The 21,579-nt window shown below is 48.4% G+C and overlaps 1 protein-coding gene across 2 annotated transcripts; it reads right to left on the reverse strand.

Moving 5' to 3' along the window:
- Positions 1-241: 241 nt before the first annotated feature.
- Positions 242-21,373, reverse strand: TATDN2 (TatD DNase domain containing 2). Of its 2 annotated transcripts, XR_011250982.1 has the most exons (9): positions 20,692-21,373; positions 20,127-20,558; positions 12,771-13,265; positions 6,753-7,619; positions 4,528-4,655; positions 3,191-3,374; positions 2,893-2,989; positions 2,597-2,772; positions 242-2,219 (listed from the first exon to the last, which is right to left on the reverse strand). XR_011250982.1 is itself a non-coding variant. In XM_069562242.1 (8 exons), exons 2-7 carry the CDS (start codon positions 20,550-20,552, stop codon positions 2,632-2,634), a joined length of 2,241 nt encoding a protein of 746 aa, XP_069418343.1. In that variant the 5' UTR covers positions 20,553-20,558; positions 20,692-21,373; the 3' UTR covers positions 242-2,219; positions 2,597-2,631. The 2 variants fall into 2 exon arrangements, 1 of the variants encoding a protein (XP_069418343.1); XM_069562242.1 differs by lacking the exon at positions 2,893-2,989.
- Between the last annotated feature and the right edge of the window lie 206 nt (positions 21,374-21,579).

A 21,579-nucleotide genomic window follows, 5' to 3' on the forward strand; every position in this document is an offset into this window, starting at 1 on the left:
AGGCTAAGAAGCAGAAGTGTATCTGGGTGTTCCTGGGCAGTAAAATGAGACTAAATGCTCAGAGGCAGCAGAGATCTGGAGAAGTTACACAAGCTGCTTACTTCCAGCTGAATTCTGCTGAAGCACAGACATATTCGAGAAGGTCTCCAGACCTCTGGATCCTTAGGGTACAAAGGTAGGAAACAACCAAACCACTGCTAACACTCTGAGAAATACAAACACACATAGAGACCATGGGAGCTGGCTGAAGATCCATCACTTTATTTTTACAAAGAGATGGCCAAAGGGGATGAAGGGGCAGAGATACAGAGGCATGCCAGCAACACAGCAGAAACAATCCAGTTGGCCACCCAAAAACTGTAAATGAAACGCAGTGCCAACTGGCTTTCACCCCCCCTCACCCCCATCCCGCCTGCCACAGGTCACATTTCACTGTGTAACAGAAATGAAAATCCTTGATCCTGGAGATAAAAGTAGATAGCACCTGCTGCTTCACCTTGGCAGGGGATCTGCGATGGCTCTGAGACATCCACTGAGTTGTCACTCTTCCATCATTGCACGCAGGCCCAGCTGGTTTCCCTCGTTGGTGTCGTGATTTCCAGGCCTTGTCATGGAGGAGACGGCTAAGCGGCAGTTCATCTGGGGAACAATGAAGCACTCTGAAACACTTAGTCCTCCAAATCTTCCAAGCAGAACAAGGCTCTGGACTCCCCAGATCTGAGACACAGATGATGCACAGCTGATCCATGGAAGGTCGACAGTGAATCAAGGCCCACTTCCCAGGCCAGCAACTTAGGTACCCGGGCAAGGAGGAAATACCACACACGAAACCCCAAGTCCTTTTCCTTGCAGCTCATGAGGTTCCAAAGTACCTTCCACAAACACCTAGAGGGATCCAGCACAAGTGACGGCTTCGGCTACTGGTCTCCAAGAAACAGACAAAGGACCCAGGGCGGCCTGTCTCACTGAGGAAGTTGGAATTAATGATCCTTTTGTACCAAGCGCAGGGCGTCCTCACTCTTAACCTTTGACTGTCATAACTTTCCAGGGTCTGTATGGAACATACCTTCACAAGGCACCAGCAGGGCGCAGAGCACAGCTCAGAATTTGAGATGGCCTGGCTGCTCAGAGTCCGAGGAGGGGCTCTGACTTCCACCATGGAGAAAGAACACAGTGGAGGCCAAGGTGAGGGAGAGCCCCAGGACGGGAAACGGGAGATTCATGGACACCAGGCCTCTTGTTCTGCATAGGCAATGGACAAGGCTGGGCGGCGCCAGCAGAGCTTTGGAGAATTAAACTGGTTTACTTCTCGACCTGGGTGGGGCACACAAGGGGCCGTTACGAGAGATGGTACAGAAGGAATATTTTTGGTCCAACGCTGCAGGAGAAGGGGGCAAAGTGGAGGCCAGCGGGGCTGAGAGCCCTGAGGGCAGGCTAGCAGACAGTTTCTGCAGCAGACTGGACCCTTGGTTAGTTCAACACAACTGAGCTTCAGACCTGGGGGCCTCAGTAAGGGGGAAGAACACCTTCCCTAGGGTCCTTGTCCTCAAATAGGCTTCCTCCTCAGGTCCCCCAGTCGATCCAGGTTTCCCTCAGCCAGGACTTGCCCTGGACAATGGACGCCCCTCGGCCCTCTCTGTCAATAGCAGGGGAATCACTGAGACCGCAGCTGAGTCCTTCAGCCAGTGCTGCCACGGAACTGACACTGGCGACGGTGCGGCCCAGACCGTAGTTATCCAGGGGAGCGAGGAGCTCCTTCACCGGCCCCAGGAGCATCAGCCTCCAAGACAGGTCTCCGGCCAGCGTCCCCCAGAGATTTCCCACTCGGGAGTTGTGTTTAGAGTGGAGAACCAGGAACCGCAGCACTGGCTCACACGCACTAAACGAGCAGTGCGACTTCACACACAGACTGCTTGCGCCTAAGCAGCAGAGACAGGCTCGGGGTGGGTGAGTTCGCAGCGCGCTCACACCCTCTCCCTCTTCTGCCCGGGTCGCCCTGGAGCACCGCAGCCGGGAGGCCAGCCCAAGCCCCTCGCCCACCCACCGCACCCCACCCCACCCCACCCTACCCTCCCCAGCCTGAAGCAGAGGCCTCCGCAGAGGTCTCAGGAAACACCCCGTCCGGGTTTCCTCTGTGCCAGCCGGCTCTCCAACATCCTCGAGCGGGGACCCACAGGCAGAGCTCACGCGGCCTTTCTCCTGTCAGGCCGCTGGTCATCCTGCAGGGTGTGGGGAAGAGAAAAGAATGAAGGTTAAACTCAACTTCAGGGCATCCCTGGTGGCTTAGCAGTAAAGAATCTGCCTGCCAACCCAGGAGATGCAGGTTCGATCCATGGGTTGGGACGATCCCCTGGAGAAGGCAACCCACTCTAGTCTTCTTGCCTGGAGAATCCCATGGACAGAGGAGCCTGCAGGGCTCCAATCAATGGAGTTGCAAAAGAGTCGGATACAACTGAGTTAGCACACAAACTCAAGTTCACTCAAGACAGACCAGGCTCATTGCTTACCCCATGTTTACCTGCTTCACATTTATAGAGACCAAGTCATTTTTTGTCTTGGTTTTGCAAAACTACACATGTAGTGTGACTTTCCCCACCTTTCCTAGGAGACTCCTGGTGGCACTCTCCCTGCTTAAAGACTGTAGAGGCGGCGGGTGTTCTCACGCAGGGTGGCCAGGGTGCTGGCGAGTGGCAGGTCTTTGACCCTGGCGATCTCTCGAACCGTGTGCAAGGCCAGGCCCGGGTGGGCGTACTGGCAAAGGCTCTTGGGAACCTGGAAGACACCAAGCATTCAGGACATCGCTGTGCTTTCTGTGCACAGCCGTCAGGCATGTGTCCCTCCCCGGCCCTTCCCAAGCAGGGCCTCTTTGGAGCTGTGTAGAGACCCCTTTACCTGCAGGTGCAGGGAGAGTCCCAGTCATGGGGGCTCTGGGTGAGCAGGGTCCCACGCTTCCTTGGACAACCCTCTACAGGGTAGGGCTTTGCACTGCCTGGAAGAGAGTGGTTACCCTTCAGCTTCTCAGCCCCCTAGACTTTGGTTCTGCAAAGCAACAGAGAGGAGACATCTACACAGCCAAGGGCGGGACCTGGAAAGGTACTGGGCGCTCTGGTCCTGCCAGCCTTGCATGGGCGACCGCCCGCCTCCCACCCTCTCTCCTCAGCGCCTCAACTTAGCTTGAAGACAGCCCTACCTGTCGAGGCAGGAAATAGGGAGCGTCCGTCTCTACGATGATCCTCTCCAGGGGGATCTGTTTCAGAGCTTCCCGGGCCTCCCAGGCGGAGGAGTAGGTCAAGACGGCTGTGAAGCCCACGGACATGTTGGGAAAGTGCTCCAGCAGGGGCTCGATGACCGGGTAGCTGCCAGTGAAGCAGTGCCTGCGAGGAGGAGAATCCCACTTCAGGATTCTCTCATCACCCACTCTGCCAAAGCCCAACTCCCTCTAGACACTGCACCTCTTCTGAGTTAATTCTGGTGGACAATTCTCAAAAATGCAAAGACTGCATTCGAGGGAAGGACTCACAGTTGACACAGTCAGAAGTAGAACTGACAAATGCAGCCCCTCTGGATCATGATGACTGTGGGCAGAAATTATGTCCATGTAATCGAATAAACCGGAAGGGGCCTAGGGGTGAACTTTTCTTCTCTTAACCAGATACCTGTCCACGTTCTTAGTACCATATACATCAGCCCAAAAGGGCCGAGTGACTGCCTCGTCTCATCTCTGGCGACCACTCCACTCAGAGGCATCACTCTTGGCCTGGGTGCCTGGAAAGCAGTGGTCTAGAGGCCTGACAGCCCCACCCTCTTCAGTCACCTGTCAGAACTGGGCTTGGGATCTAGACTGTTTCTTCAGTTAACCCATCTCACCCATCTTGAAAGAGCCAGCTGGGCATCACCTCCTGGCCCCCTTGCAGCCAGAGGCAGCTAAGGGCCCATGCTCTGGCTCCCTGTGCCCAGCTCAGCCCCACATCCTCTGGGCAGTCACCAGCGGACTGTCTCTCACAGCTCCTCCAGGGCCCCCTCAAGCCAAGCCCATGCCCAGAACGGGCACACAGCAGGATATCCAACTAAAGAACCCCTAGATACCATTTAGAGAAGATACCTCCTGGGCTTTAAGGTAGGGTGGGGAGGGGTGGGGAGGGATGGGGTTTCAAACCACAAGCAGGAGAGAAAATGTCTTTTCCGGTGCCCTGGAATGCTGTGTGCTGTCACTGGACCCACAGCAGCTCCCCCAGATCAACAGCTCTCATTTCTGAGAACCGAGCCTCCGTCACAACCTGCTTCACGGGATGGCGGTCACAGTGATTCAGGGTATTAGCTCAAACCATATGAAGCTGTCATTTTTCACGTAAAAAGTGATCAAGTATCAGAAATTTCATTTGGGTCAAAATGATGTTAATCTTTTGAAAAGATTCTATGAAAACTAACATTATCAACGCTCTTCTCACTGCATTTGTTTTTCCCAGTAACATCCTAGACAGAGGGACATGTTCACTTCATTTGCCTGCTGAAGTTCTAGGCTCTCACCTGTGAATCTTGTAGTCTGGAGGCACAAGTTTTTTCATGATTTTTAGCAGATCTTCATCAGCTTCTCGGCAGTGGATTACCAAGGGCTTCCTTAGAGACACGGCCAGCTGTAGCTGCCTCTCAAACACCTGGGAGAAGGTAGCGACAAAACCTGTGGGTGAGGGCCGTTCTGGATGTCTGTTAGCTCCAGAGGAGCCAGTCCAGTGGGCAACCCCCACCATCTCCCATTCTTTGTTTTTAAGCTCTATAATGCATAATAATAGCTAACATTTACTGACTGCTTACTAGGTAGTATTATTATTTAGGTGTGTTATAACCTGTAATCCTCAAAAACACCCTAAGATAGGGTGCTCAGCCCATCATGTAAAGAAATGGAGGCTCTGAATGAGGTCAGATAATTTGCAGTTGATTAGCTGGAGCACCCCGATTCAAACCAGAACCCAGTCTCTGCATGGAGCAACCGCTGCTGCTGCTGCTGCTGCTAAATCGCGTCAGTTGTGTCCGACTCTGTGCGACCCCACAGACAGAAGCCCACCAGGCTCCTCTGTCCCTGGGCTTCTCCAGACAAGAACACTGGAGTAGGTTGCCATTTCCTTCTCCAATGCATGAAAGTGAAAAGTGAAAGTGAAGTCACTCAGTCGTGTCTGACTCTAGCGACCCCATGGACTGTAGCCTACCAGGCTGCTCCGTCCACTAGGCAATGCTTATTTGGGGCTCCAGGGGCGGGACAGGGCTCACGAGCACCACTCCAAGATAAGTGTCCTCTCCTTCACTGGCCCTGCCCCTACTCCCACTCCCACGAGGGAATCCATCACCTTGCACACCTCTTCCTACATGAAAAGTTGCCATGGATATATCTGCATGATGCCCGACTCTCAGAGGTGCTCAACTACTTGTGGAAAGAATAAATACTAAAGCTGTTTCCTGCAACTTGCTTTCTTAACCAAAATCAGATCTGCTAGGTGAATACCTACAGATACATTACATTTGAAAAAAACAATGCTCTTAATATTTCCATGAGTAGTTTTTTTCAATCGTGGAATATAATTCATGTTTGAATTTTTAACATCAAATTAGAAGATGCTTTTGAGTCAGGTGATTCACTTGAGAATGACATTTTCAAGTCCAACACTCGTACTACCTTGTCTCAAGATAGTGGCAATGAGCCAGTACCAATTCTGACATAATTCAGGTTTAACCTGTGTTTTCACCTAAGGAAAGTGAGCCAGGAAACAAACAACACAGAATGCTTTCAAGGACTTTAACGATGAGCTAATCCCAGTACTGGCAGCCCACTGGAGCCCTCTTTAATATATATGCCCTCCTCGAACTCCTCCAGAGGCAGAAGGCTGCAAGAGATTCTAATTTCAACACTTAATTTTTGCTTCTAAAAAGCTACTATTGGCATAATCAAACTATTATAGACTTGGGGTGGATCATTACATGGCTGTTAAAAAAGCCTATTTTTCAAAGAATATTTAATGAAGCAGGAACATTTTCACGGTGGAAAAAACATTCAAACTACTACTTTCTCTAAACTTACTACTTTAAATTCTTTTTTAAAAGGCACATACATACAGCAGTCATTTCCTTGATTCTTTGAAAGGTGCTCATAAGACATGCCACCAACTATCCCTTGCAACTCTCCAAGGGATAGCGACAACAAAAATATGAATTCCAAAACACATCTGAATTTTAAGAACTATTAAGAAGAAAGAATTGTTAGGGGACAGGAACAGCAGCTGCAGTGGAGCATGTGTCATCCCCAGGAGCCAGCAGAAAAAGAACAAGAGGAGATGAAGCTACTGCAAGGGGGAAGTCGTGGTCGCTCTCTCCTGGACTGGGAAATGATCATCTTTGCTCATTTGTGTGTTTTGCAAAATATTCTGCAACGGGCACACTAACTTTAAAATCAGAAGAAAAACATTGTTTAATGAAACAAACAAACTGTGTTGCTTCCCAAGAAGGAATGGAAGCTTTGACATTCGTATCATTCACTGTAAAGGTCACTCAGCCCCTACCCTCCTCTCCTTTCATAAATCAACTGAAAGGGAAGAAACAGCTTGCGAAGCATTTGACCAATGACATCTGGGGTTGGGGAGAGGGGGTCTGGATAAGAGCAACCACGTTTTTAGAGATTCTGAATTCTTTAGGTCCCAAAGTGGAGAAACCCTTATGTAACCACTAAGAGAGGAACACTGTGAGCAAATGAAGGACGATGTTACCTTGTGCTGCTCTGGGACAGGGGTGGTGCACTTGTGAGAGTAATCCAAGCCCATCTCTCCAAATGCCACAGCCTTGGGGTGCCTCAAGGCTTGCAGAAGATTTCTTTCTTGACTCTCACTGTAGTAACGTGCAAAATGCGGGTGACAGCCAAAGGCACCCCACACCAGATCCTCCTGCAACAGGTCCTCCCAGAGGCCATCCGTCAGGGTGCGAGGATCACAGAAGTCGGAGATGCAGCCCTGAAACTCCTTAGGGAAGGAGCTACTGTAAATCTTCCTGAACTTGGTGAAGGTCCCTTTGAATGACAGCTTGGAATAGAGCATGTCCAAGTGACAGTGGGTGTCGATGAAACCCTCCAGCCTGGGCTCCCGACGGCTCCTGGGCAGGGAGCTAGATGCAGGTTCTTCACCCGGCCGGGGCAGCACATCCTCCTGGAATGTTCTTTTCTCCTTCGCGTGTCCTTCCGAGCTTCTAGAGAAACGAGATGAACGAGACTTCCGGGATCTGCCTTCCTTGGCAGCCTCAGGCTCCCTGGAGGTGAGCAGGGGGCTCACTGTCGAGGCAGAGGAAGAGTCCCGGCAGCTCCTGCCCGCCTGTGTCGTGTCGCTGCCGCCACTGCCCACGGACGGGTACCCGGGGGTCTTGGGACCACTGGTCCAGTAGCTGGCATAGTCACACCAGGGACTGCTGTACAGGTGAGCTGGATACATGACATAGTCCGTGGGGAAGGCAGAAGCCTCCGGAACTGCGGAGGGTTTCAGGGGGACGGGCTCCTCCTGAGAGAACCTGGCCGTGGAAATCTCGTCCACGTCGGACCAGTCACTTCCTGAAGAGGTGCGCTCCATCACCACCTCCCGGTCCTTAGGCTGCGGAGAAGAGAAGAGACACAGGTTTGCCTTTGTCCTCGTGAGGACAGCCTCCCGTGCTCAGCCACCTGCCAAACAGAGGCCCTGGCCGGTCCCTGGCCTCGGTGACAGCACGGCATTGAGTGCTTAGCGCACTTTGTCATCTGGCTTCCTGATTACTTCGCAGAAGGTGAGCCAGGTTACTACGGAATAAACTTGGGATCATGGTGTCATGTGCCCTCCCTGGAAGGGAGGCTGTGCCTGCGTTCCCTTTCTGAAGAACCCCTCTTGGAAAAGAACTGCTCTCTAGGACATACAGGGTATCGGGGGGTGCGGTTTTTAGAGAAAAGCACTGCCCAGCATCTCATCACTAACACGTCTGTTGCACATTCGAAATATACCACCATGTAGTTGGAGTCGTTTGAGGGTGTCTGCAAATTCTTTGACGTTACTCTCCACTGAAAGGTGGGGTCTGTGACCCCTCCCCTTGAACCTGGGCCAACTTGTATGGTAACTGATAGAGCCAGAAGGGACTGCAGCTTCCAGGACTAGGTCAAACCAGTCTTGCTCCTCTGGGGGAGGCAGACTACCACATGACTTCTGAGCACCCACAGCCACATGCTAGAGAGGTCACAGGTAGGTGCCAAGCACCAGCTGCTGGACACGTTCACATGTGAGCATGTCAATAAAATACCTCTGACATACACTAACAGATAGTTAACATCTCTGCAATCTAGCTCTTCAAAATATATTTCACTATTTCCTTTTCCCCCAACAACAAAAGTTAATCTGATTAAAATTATAAAAAATGCCCAAATGGAAGGTAAGGGTTTCTCCTCAAAATGATACTTCCCTTCTCTGAGGGTTCATTTCATATTCAAGTCCTCACAAAGTCTCTTGTAGTACAAGTTATACTCTTTTATTTGAAGAAGATATATGACCCTAAACAAAACTCAGTCAAGCTAACTTGAGAATTTAAAGAGGTTCCCTAAATTCATTTTTTTTTTTTAAAGAGGGGAGATGGGAAGCAAAAAAAGGTAACAGATTAATAATTGTTCCTGGGGGTATGACCTCACAGTTCTCTGCTAGACATCATTTTAAACAAAGGTTTTAAAGACAGTTTTTAGTTTTTTATAAAGATAACTTTTTAAACAGCAATAAGGTAAGTGGTTAAGCATAAAATTATACTGGAAACTTAAATAAAATATGTAGGAAGAGGAATAGGGCAACACAGGGCCAGTTGGAAAGCTCCTCTTCACTAAATACATTTTTTAAACAGTGGAAACGTATTTCCTAAAATACTAACTGAAAGAATAATTAGACATGGTTACACTGTAGGATGCCCAAAATTTTACCTCCCAAGGCTGAACAAATGCAAAGAGATTCGCAAAGGGCATGCAAAAGGAACAGCAATTTGCAACGTGGGACAGAATTTCCAGAGACAGAATCAGACAGACCAAAAAGTGCTACATCGTATCAATGGGACCTCAGCTACAGGAAACTACAAGTCAAATGACTTCTTTTTTTTGTTTAATATATGTAACAACAAATAACATGGAATGGGAAAGGGGAGGAGGAATCTACAGAGACTAAGAGATTTAACACTTTAGAAAATGACACATATGACTCTTATATCCTGCCTGAAGCAATCATGAAATAGGGAAGTTTAATCACTGACTGTATATGTGTGCTCAGTCGTGTCCTAGACTCTGCGAGTCCATGGACTGTAGCCCACCAGGCTCCTGTGTCCACGGGATTCTCCAGGCAAGAGTAATGTAGTGGGCTGCCATTCCCTTCTCCAGACTGACTGGATAGTTGACCCTATTAAGGACCGGAGGGAGAGGGCAGAGGGAGAGATTAGAACTGTAGTTACGCTTGTTTTTTCCCTAAAGATCCTAATTTGAGAGAGAAACACTAAAATATTTATGGGTGAAATGATATGGTAGATGCAATTTTCTTCCAAATAAGTTGTGGAGAGAAAAGGGATACAGAGCTCAAACAAGACAAGACTGGCAGTGAGTTAACACTTTTGATGATGAGTAATGGGTAGTCGGGTAATCTTCATAAATATTTTGAATATCTCATAATAAAAACTTTAAATGGAAATAACAGCAATTAAAATTCCAGATCAGATGGAAGGGTAGAGATGTCCTCTGGCTGCTTCACAAACGATCGTCTGAGGGTACTGGTTAAAAAAAAACAACTAATTCTGCAGTTCCATCTCAGATCTCTTGAGTCAGATTCTCATTCTTCTCATCAGGGAAGTTCAGGAAATCACATTACATGACTCAAAAAGTAACTCCAGTGACAACAAAGACCATGTCAGAGAAACCTGTGAAAAGGTTCAATAAAGCTAATCAAATATGAGGGGATGGGAAATGGCAGAGTGGGGGGAAAAATGACTTCGAAAAATGCACATGTACCTAGAAATACATATGATAAACAGACTTTGATGACATCATCTAAGACCTTGAAAGACTTTATATATAGTCAAGTTGGCCAGGAAAAGGTTTTGGATTCCTTTTTTGGAAAATTGACAATTACCTCTACTTAAGACTGCCTAAGGTTCAGTGCATATGGTGAAATTTAAAGCTGCATTTATTGAGAGTCTACTATACACGAGGCACTGAGCAAAGTATTTTCATGTATTAATATAGCATTCAGCAAACTTCACCCCACAAGCCAAATCCAATACACTGCCTGTTGGTTTAAGTAAAGTTTTATTGGAATACAGCCAGGCTCATTCACTTAAATATTGTCTATCGCTGTTTTCACACTATTACAGAAGAGCTGAATAGTTGCAATGGAGGCCTTAAGAGCTCAAAAAACCTAAAATATTTACTATCTGGTCCTTCACAGACAGAGTCTGCTGATCCCCGTATTAGTCTGTGATAACATTTAAAGAATCATGCCTTTTTATATAGAGGAAGAAACTGGGGCTCAAAGAGGTTAAGTGACTTTCTCAAGACTGCAGTACACCAGCAGGGCCAGGATATGAACTCAAAATGTCTGATCTCAACACTCACCTGCTAACCTACCCAAATATATACTCAACAGGCAATCTAAGTGTCCAGTCTGACAAACAGGAGTTTCAGTATAGAAGTTTGGAAAGTTCACCCCTACCAGGGAACTCCAGGCAGCGAAACAATGATCTACATTAGACAGGAAACACAGGCATTATACACTGGGTTGGCGGGAAAAGTAGTTTACAAAACCTACTGCTCTTGGGGTTTCCAATTAAATACAGCACATGTGGGTTTTGTCCTTCCTGCCAAAAAGCTCTTATTAAAGTTATAGGAAATGGACGTGAAAAAGCATAAACCCATGAAGAGAAAGCATACAGAAAACCTCAAAATCAAACAGGATGTCTAAAAAAGGACAAGTCAAAAAACTGAGCCAGTGTTTTATAATTTAAGTATGCCAAAAATGTTAAAAGCCTGTGTTATCATCAGATGCACTCTCCTTAATTACGCATAAAGAAAGCAGAGATGAAAGGAGACCAAGGGAAAAAGGAATTGTAAGGAATCAAAAGGAATATACCCTCAAAAAAAAAAAGGTGGGGAGCAGACTACTTATTTTGACAATATTGAGAAGAATTTTATGGTACTGTTAGAGGAAGCACACTGACTGAAACCGCCCACCCTGGCCAAGCACCATAGTAACCATTTGCACGAGTTGTTTCATGACAGGAGGTCCTGGTAAGGAACACGGAACTAATAAGCCACCACCAACCGGAAGAGTTCAGGAAAGGTCAAAAGGAGACACCACATGTCTAACCACCTCCCAGAATCCTCCTCTCTGGCACCCATCTTGGCTGAACAAGGTGTGCACCACCAGGAAGGACTCTGAGTCAGAATGACTGGCTAAGGACAACCCAGAAACTAATCCCATCACCATAAAACCCGAGACTGTGAGCCACATAGCAGAGCAGTTCTCCTGGGTTCCCTTACCCTACTGCTCTCCACCCAGGTGCCCTTTCCCAATAAAATCTCTTGCTTTATCAGCACATGTGTCTCCTCGGACAGTTCATTTCCGAGGGTTAGACAAGAGCCCAGTTTCAGGCCCTGGAAGGGGCCCCCCTCCCTGCAACAGTACTAGCAGTTTGGAGATGAAACAGTCATAAGAACAGAAAGCTACAGGAAAGAAACAAAGATGAACTTCAAGGTAGACAAACTTTTATAAGATCGGAAACATAATCAGAGTATACTAAGTCAGTCAGCTGTGAATACGGGCATGGTAACTGTAAACACATTTGACTAAAAATTGTATTATGAACCAGGGAGCTACAGGAAGGCAGAGAGGATACATTTACACGTGTGGGTACCGTCGAAGTGTAGAGAACTAAATTCTCGTCTCCTATGTAGAAAGTCCACAGATGTCTAAATTTTTTTAAAATAAACAGTGTGAAATTACTTAGAAACACAGACTAGAAGAGAGAGATGAAAGGGGCTACCTCCGAGCAGCAGTCACAAAGCATGGGCAGAGATGGGTACCACAGGGGAATGTTTTTCCCTCCGAATCAGAAGCAATGTTAAAAACTGCTAGTTTCCCTTCAGTGCTATTCAGTGTCATCCTCTGCTTCCTCTAGAGCAACAGAAGTTTATCTGAATGTAGTGTTTCCCAGATGGAAGTCAGTCTGGACTTTTCCAGACTCTCTTGCAAGTGTTGGCCAGATTCTTCTCAACAGATATGAGCAGATACAATGGGGACTATTTCTGAGCCAAACTCTTAAAAGGGAGGGAATGTCCTTTGCTCTTCTCCCCTTCCTCCAGGCTGGAATGTCAAAGTAATGTGCGGAGCCTGGTCACAGCCACCCAAACCACAATACGGAAACCGCCAAGCGCCAGCAGAGAGTTAAGCAGGAGGCACCGGGTCCCCCACACCGTGGACCCATCCTCTACAAGGCAAACCGCTTAAGTCAATGTTATTTTGGCCTTTGTTACACAGGAAAATCTGTATCTTAACATATAAATCAGAAAACAAAGCTAGCACTGACTTGAGGTTTCTTAATAAATCGGAAAGGCATGATACAAGAGAACTATCAGTTTGTTTCCTGAAGCCCTGGGTAAGTCAAGGACTGTGCTGAATGAGTAATACTTTATGATCAAACTAAAAAGACCAAGGACATTTAACAAAACTCACAACTCCACGCTGGACCTGAGCTTGACTCACCTTCTGGCCATTCAAATGCGAGTCAGAGTCATCCAGAAACTCCAGGGGTGGAGAGCACTCTTCGGTGAGCACCCTTCGGCCACGCAGGGGCTCCTCGCTGGGTCTCTCCTGAGGGTCTATCACCACCCTCCTGTCAAAGAAGCTGCTCTTCTCCAGCACAGCATCCTCCTCCTCCACTCTGACCTCTGGGGTGGACTCTCTCTCTTTCTGAGGAGCAGTCACGCTGCCACTCCCGGCTGGTCCCTCTCCGCGGCGGGGGCGCTCTGCGATGTGGGGTTTTGCCTGTGGGGCCGCCTCTCCCTTCCTCTTTGGCATTGACTTTCCCAGGATGCCCTGGATGGCCTTTAGGTAGATCATGGCGGAGCCCTGGTCTTGAAGTCTATCCCTCTGCCTTTTCTGGACCTTGTGTGGTTCCTCCATTGTACCATTTTGACCCTCCACTTCCGCTGCCAATTCAGAATCCACAGAGCTACGAGGGCTATCTTTGGAATCAACCTGGAGGAAAAAAATAAGAAATTATGAAAGGTGATTTCATATACGAAGCACTTAGCAAATGAGACATTAGTGGAGACGTCATGCCAGCCCTCAGCACACGCAGCCATGTCAACAGTTTCAGTAGAAACTGGACTAGAAGAGCGAGCTAAAAGAGATGAAAGGGGCTATCTCCAAGCAGCAGTCATGAAGGATGGGCAGAGATGGGTACCACAGAGGATGCCTCCGCCCACTGTTTGTCTACAGCTGCCACAAAGAGTTCTACCATCTGGCAACGTGACACCGCCGCTTAACATGCTTCAGTGGCTCTGTGTCTGCCTGACTCCTGAGTGTGACCCCAGAAGCTCTCCTCCCCAGTTGGCCCCCAGCCTTCCTTCCAGCATCATCTCCTGCCTTTCTCCACTCACCCAGGTGTCCTGAGAATGAGGGAAGCACTGGAGAAGGGGGAAAGGAGGGCCCTGGAATAAGCAGTGCCCTAAGCATCAGAACAGCATTTCATAACCTTTTTGGACACACACTATTCTTGTTTCCTGAAATGTACTTGTCCATCAAGAGAACTCAAATGACACCTCTTCTGTGAGGACTTTCCCGATGCTTAGTCACTCACTCCTGTGACCTCTCGTACTCCAAATATCCCTGTTACCACACTCCACACCTCGTACTGTGATGAACTGTCTCATTCTGTGCACCACCAGCCCCAGCACGGCCTCGCCCAAGCACTGGACATCCACTGAGTGAAGCAAAAGACAGGATCCCCCATGAAAGTCTCATCACTCGAGAGCCAAGATGTGCAATGCTTTCTCGTGTCTGGGTTGCATGACCCTCTAAAGGGCCCCTCCAAGAAAGGATGCTGCCTTCTTCATCTCCCTGCTCCTCCCATCTAATGCTGGGCCAGGATGAGCAGGTGCTCAAAGGAGGGCAGCAGCCCCAAGAACACTGCCTGTGAAGTCAGACTGACCTGGGATTATGCTCTGACCTGTACAAGCTGTGTGGCCTTGGTCCAGTCATTTGACCTTTCTGAGTCTCACTATCCCAGGGTTTACATACATAGCATGTGCTCAAACATTTGTTCATTGGTATCTAAGCATTTGTTAAGGAAGACATAAAGATAACACTTCCATCAACTATACTTCAATTAAAAACAAACAAGCTTAAAATCTTAAGGGTTTAGCCTAACTATGGCTTTACTTCTCATAAAAATAATAAAACAGATGACACTACCCACCTCACAAGACTGAGAATTATGTGAATGCACCTGATGTGAAGTGACTCATTGGAGAGGACTCTGATGCTGGGAAAGATTGAAGGCAGGAGGAGAAGGGGATGACAGAGGATGAGACGGTTGGATGGCATCACCAACTCAATGGACATGAGTTTGAGTAGGCTCCTGGAGTTGGTGATGGACAGGGAAGCCTGGCATGCTGCAGTCCATGGGGTCGCAATGAGTCAGACATGACTGAGCGACTGAACTGAACTGAAGAGAGGTCAAATATTGAGATTCATATTTGACAAGCTTTAGCTTCCCAGGTGACGTTAGTGGTAAAGAACCCACCTGTCAGTGCAGGAGATGTTAAGAGACACGGGTTCAATCCCTGGGTCAGAAAGATTCTCTGGAAAAGGAAATGGCAATCCACTCCAGTATTCTTGCCTGGGAAATCCCATGGACAGAGGAACCTGGTGGGCCACAGTCCATGGGGTTACAATGAGTCGGACCTGACTTACCTACTAAACCTCCTTCTCCAGCACATCATAAAGTTCAAACTTTTCCTTCCACTCTTCCTTCCCCAAACTGAATTAAAAATTTGGACATGTCATCAACAGATGGAGAGAGATTTCATGTTCCCAGGTTGGAAGAAACAATATTGTGAAAAATGACTATACTACCAAATGCAAGCTACAGATTTAATGCGATCCTTGTCAAACTACCAATGGTATTTTTTGAAGAACTTGAACAAAAAACTTCACAATTCATATGGAAACACACAAGACACCAAATTGCCAAAGCAGTCTTGAGAAAGAAGAATGGAGCTGGAGGAATCAACCTTCCTGACTTCAGATTATACTGCAAAGCTACAGTCATCAAGAGAATGTGGCACTGGCACAAAAGCAGAAATATAGACCAAAGGGAAAGATAGAAAGCCCAGAAATAAACCCATGCACCTATGGGTAACTTATTTTTGACAAAGGAGGCAAGAATACTCAGTGGGGCAAAGACAGCCTCTTCAATAAGTGGTGCTGGGAAAACTGGACAGCTACATGTAAAAGAATGAAATTAGAACACTTCCTAACACCATGCTGCTGCTAAGTCACTTCAGTCGTGTCCGACTCTGTGTGACCCCATAGGCAGCAGCCCACCAGGCTCCCCTGTCCCTGGGATTCTCCAGGCAAGAACACTGGAGTGGGTTGCCATTCCCTTCTCCAATGCATGAAAGTGAAAAGTGAAAGTGAAGTCGCTCAGTCATGTCCGACTCTTAGCGACCCCACGGACTGCAGCCCACCAGGCTCCTCCATCCATGGGATTTTCCAGGCAAGAGTACTGGAGTGGGGTGCCATTGCCTTCTCCTCCTAACACCATACACAAAGATAAACTCAAAATGGATTAAAGACATAAATGTAAGACCATAAACTATAAAACTCTTAGAGGAAAACATAGGCAGAACATAAATCAAATGATGATGTAAATCAAAGCAAGATCCTCTACGACCCACCCCCTAGAGTAATGGAAATAAAAACAAAAACAATTGGGGCCTGATTAAACTTAAAAGCTTTTGCACAGCAAGGAAACTATAAACAAGGTGAAAAACAACCCTCAGAATGGGAGAAAATAATAGCAAATGAAACAACTGACAAAGGATTAATTTCCAAAATATACAAGCAGCTCACACAACTCAATACCAGAAATACAAACAACCCAATCAAAAAGTGGAAAGAAGACCTAAACTGACATTTCTCCAAAGACATACACATGGCTAACAAACACATGAAAAGATGCTCCCCATCTCTCATTATTAGAGAAATGCAAATCAAAACTACAATGAGATATCACCTCATACCAGTCAGAATGGCCATCACAAAAAGTCTACAAATAAATGCTGGAGAGGGTGTGGAGAAAAGGGAGCGCTCTTGCACTGTTGGTGGGAATGTAAACTGATACAGCCACTATGGAAGAGGTATGGAGATTCCTTTAAAAACTAGGAATAAAACCACCATATGACCCAGCAAACTCATTCCTAAGCAACCAAAAGTTAAAAAGACACATGTATCCCATTGTTCACTGCAACACTATTTACAATATTGAGAATATGGAAGCAACCTAGATGCCCATCAACAGATGAATGGATAAAGAAGCTGTGGTACATACATACCATGGAATATGACTCACCCATAAAAAGGAATGCATCTGAGTCAGTCCTAATGAGGTGGATGAACCTAGAACCTATTATACAGAGTGAAGTAAGCCAGAAAGAGAAAGATAACCATCATATACTAATGTATATGTATCATATATAATGAATCTAGAAAGACGGTACCAATAAATTTATCCACAGAGCAGCAATGGAGAAACAGACAGAGAGAACAGAATTATGGATACAAGGCGGGGCGGGGGAGGAGGGCAGCCAGAGGGTGAGATGTATGGCGAGAGGAGAGAGTAACACGAAGACTTACAGTATTGTGTGTCAAACAGACAGCTAGTGGGAATTTGCTGTGTGACTCAGGGAACGCAAACGGGCTCTGTATCAACCTAGAGGAGTGGGACTGAGAGGGAGATGGAAGGGAGGCTCAAGAGGGAGGGGACCTATGTATACCTATGGCTGATTCATGTGGATATTTGACAGAAAACAACGAAAGTCTGTAAAGCAATTATCCTTCAATTAAAAAAAATAAATTTAAAAAAACTTAGATATGTCATACTAAAGGCTAAATATAAGGTAGGTGAAGGTGCTCACAACAGAGACATTTAACCTTCTCTATAAAGTAAGCGAAAATCATCAACTACCATTAGAATCTGAGGGTCTTCCCTGGGGGTCCAGTGGTTAAGAATCCGCCTGCCAATGCAGGGGACATGGCTTAGATTCCTGGTCCTGGAACTAAGATCCCACGCGTCACGGGGCCCATCTGCCACAACAAAGACCCGGCACAGACCAAAAAGCAATTAAAAAAAAAAAAATCTGAGAAAACCTTGCCAACAATTATCCTGGAGGTAATAAGGCACAACAAGGAGATGCTGGCCAGCAGGAATCGCTAATGATTCCAAAGTGCCAGTCTAGCTATGGTCTAAATGTGTTCCCCACAAAATTCAAATGTTGAAATCTGATCCCATGGTGGTGTTATTCTGTGTGTTCTTTGGGAAGTGATTAGGTCACGAAAGTGACTACTACTTATTGACAGGATTAGTACCCTAGTGAAGGGGCCCCAAGACAGCTTTCTTGTCTGTCATGTGAGGACATAAAAAGAAGTCTGTGACCCAGAAGAGGGTCCTCACCGACCTGGCACCCTGATCTCAGACTTCCAGTCTCTAGAATTACGAGAGATTTGTGTGGTTTGTAAGCTGCTCAGTCTGTGGCATTCTGTTACAGCAGCCAGAATGAACCAAGATAAACATCTTCCCCTCGGAATACTCCATGACCTGGTACACAGACTTCTCTGCTGAGGGGGACACACAGAGCCAAGTGTGTATCTCTCCAAGTCCACAGAGCACATGCAGAGGGCAGGTGGGGGGGTGGGAAGAAGGCAGGTGAGTGGTGACAGGGCTTTGACTTGTTAGACAAACAAGTCTGCAAATGACTGCAGAAAAAGCGGGGAAGAGGGGCAGAGAGAGGGGACGGTCAGAGAGGCATTTTCAAATCATCTAAATGAGTAAAGTACTGTACCTTGTTTTCAAACTAACAAACCCTCTCTAGGGAGAGTGCTTAGCAGTGCTAGAGAAAGATAGTTGGGATTAATTCTATCAAGTCGCAGAGTGCACTGACATGAATGATCTTCCAAAAGCGCATCTGCCTTCCCTCCATACAGAGCTCCCTAATGGCTTAGAATAAATCCAAATTCCCTTGGCTTGTAACACCCCACTGCAAGCTGCCCCCTACCTAGCTCCTCAGCCTCCATTCCATCAAACCATATCCTGAGGCAGTCTCGTGACTTCTTCAGGCCTCCCTTCAGACACCATGCTCCTGTGAAGGCTCGTGGGGCCACCATCCAACAGAGTGCTTGACACACAATCCTTACCCAAGTGCTTATGACTGACAGCAAGCCAAGGGAAGGACCCCAAGACTTCTGAGACAGGACCAGACTGCTCGTCTCTCCAAGGGTAGCCGTGAGAGTGACTGTGGTAAAGCAGGCCCTTGAGGCCTGGAGGAGAGGCGTGTGTGCCATGAGATGAGACCACCCCCCATCAGGGGCCACACCCTCAACGCTCCAGTTCCGGCCCAAGAGAACCCAAGCCCAGCACGCAGCACCCCTGAAAGACTAGGCTAGATTCTTCCTCGCCTCACGATCTGGTTATTGAGATTCAATTTAATCAACTGATCGCTTTACCTTGTACCCCAAACCACTGAAACTGCATCAAGGATAAGTGACAAGATCAAACTAGCCTCATATTTACCTCATTTACACGTGTCATATTACACATACTTCACATTACCTACACTTATGTCAAAGACAAAGCCTTTCAACTCACCATTAAATTAAAAAAAAAAAATCAGTGTGCCCATACAAGGGTTCTGACTGTGAGGGCCACATAGAAAACACGTGAACACTTCTCCTAAGGATAACAACCTGCCAGCAAGGACACAGAGCTAAATACAGCCTCACTTCTCAGTTCCACATCAGAAACCACTCAGCAAAGGCTTTAGGACAAACTGTTTTCTTTCTGGCTGGTTCTGGGTTTTTTAATGATAACTTTATTTAGGGGCAGCCCATCTTACCCAAGTAAGACTTTGCCTGTCTTTGCTCCTCCATGTACAGAACGCCCCACCTCTAAAGGCCCATACCTCCAAAACCTAGAAAGCAAATCCCAAGCAACTAGAAACACTGCCTGGCACAAGCTAGGACCTCAATAAATATTTGCTCAAAAACTAATTAAAGAGGTGGCTGACGCTCACACAGTAGCTGGCAACAAAAACTAGGACTCGTCTCCTCCCTCTAACCCGACTGGAAGAGACAGAACATTTACAAACTCATGTTCAACTTTCTCTCTCACACACACAGTGCAGGTGCTGAGAAAATGTCATTAATCCTTTAAAAAAAAAAAAAGTTAAGTAAGTGGGTGAAACGCACCTCCTCCGTGAAGCACTCCTCAGTCTGCTCCCCAACATTATGAAACCCTCCTGTGTGTTCCCACTGGGGAACTAAATGCTGAACCTCTAAAATAACCTTGCCCCACCATGCAAAAGCCCAGCGTGCTGGAAAACATAACCTTGGTGAAAAGCCACACCAAAAACCAAATCCTTTTTCTTGGTTCTGTGCCTCGAGGTATATGGTACAACTCAGTAAATTAACAACTAAATTACACACACCTATGTCTCTGGGGCACGCCAGCCACCTGGCACAGCCAATCTCCACCATGACTGATGGCCAGTTACAAGCACCTGAGAAATACTTCAATACCAGGAAGCTGTGCCCACACTCGTGCAGAACCTCAAGAATTTTTAAGTAGTTTCAAAGTGCTGGCAAGTTTGCAAACTACCTCTCAACGGAACTTCAGGTCATCCCCTGGCGTCTATCCAGTTTGCGCTTAGTCCCCTGGGAAGACCCCAGAGATCTTAACAGACATCTTATTCTTAGCGTCCTTTCACCAAAACTCCACCGCCAACATCTCAATCCAAGTGGAAAGGGCTTCGCCGTTTCCAAGGCGTTGGGGCCACTTACCTTAAGGCTGCAGGCTTCCTCCTCGAGAGAAGCCATTTCTTCCAGAGAAGGTCTGACAGAGCGCAGAGGGGATCCCCCTGAAGAAAGGAACCCCTGTGAGCTCGGAATCAGGCCTCGTTTGCAGGCGGCCCCACCCGCACCTGGGCCAGAGGAATGGGAGGAGGAGGAGGAGGTGGAACTTCTGCGGCGGGAATGCGAGGAAGAGGTGGAACTTTTGTGGAGGGATGAGCCCCAGGACACATCGTCCTCCTTCTGGGCTTTCAGGCGCTTGGGGCTGCTGGCCCCTCCTGAACGCGACACAGAGCTGTGAGCTGGGCGGCTGGAGGGGGCCACATTACTGGGCTCCCGGAGGCAGCTGCGCTTGCGGGAACTCCGATCCGAAGTGCTGCTCCAGTGGTACTTGACCTTGCGCCGCTCCGACGCCATGGGCACCTGCAAGGTAAACAGGCGGCCGGGAGTCCACCACCACCCCAGCTGGCTGCCCCTTCCTCAGCCTCCCGCCTTCCCAGGAACCCCTGCGGGAGGGCAGGCCACTAGGTCACAGCCAGGGGATGACTTCACTGACCTTTCCCCTTTTCCACTGCCCATCACAGTTCTCAAGGTTTCAGAGACGCTAACGCGCTTCGTGTGTCGGCGATAGCAAAGCGCTTCGGAGAAGTCCAGAAGGTCCCAGGATTTACTAAAGGTGTCCTTCGATTAGGTTTCCGAGCCCACAACGTGCTTCCGCGATTACCAATAGCTTCAGTTTGCACAGCGCTACTTCGGGGATGTCAAAGCGCTTCCGGAACTACGACGCGCTCGGATTGAGTTTGCAATACAAAGCCCTTCGCAGATGTCAGCGCTTCAAACGGCTACAGGGCGCTGTTAGGTCCACACTTGGAGGCCAGTCCTGCAGCCCCTGGGCGGGCCCGCGGCCGGGAGGCCCAGAACACCGAGCGCGGGCCGCAGAGCAGGGCCAGACCGGCACGCAGCCCGCCCTGCCCCCGAGGCCCAGCCGACCAGCCCCGGGCCGGAAGGGGGCGAGCCGCCGCTCAGCCGGCGGCGCCTGGGTCCGCCTGCTCTGACTATCCCCGGGTCTGCTCCGCTCGTCCCTGCTCTCGCGGCCCGGACGTCGGCTCCGCAACCTGCACCGCCCTGACGCCCTGCCTTGGCCGCCCGCTTGCCGTCCGCCCCAATCCTGCGGGGCCGGCCCTGCCTCTGCGGGAGCTGGGACCACACCAGCCTCTGCTGGACCCGCCTACCGGAACGAGTTGTGCGGCCCGCAGCCCGGCGTGCGGCGAGGGCGGGTCCTGCGCTGAAGAGAGGGCGCCCATTGCTCAGATCAACAAGGGGCGGAGCTCCGAGCAAGACGGAGCTCCTCTATTGGTCAGTAAGTCTGGAGGCGGAACCCTTCGCCTTACGAAACTCGTCCATTGGTCGGAAGCTAGACGGGCGGAGCCACACACGTTAGCTC

This window comes from Ovis canadensis, chromosome 19 (genome assembly GCF_042477335.2).
Source record: "Ovis canadensis isolate MfBH-ARS-UI-01 breed Bighorn chromosome 19, ARS-UI_OviCan_v2, whole genome shotgun sequence".
Taxonomy (NCBI): Eukaryota; Metazoa; Chordata; class Mammalia; order Artiodactyla; family Bovidae; genus Ovis; species Ovis canadensis.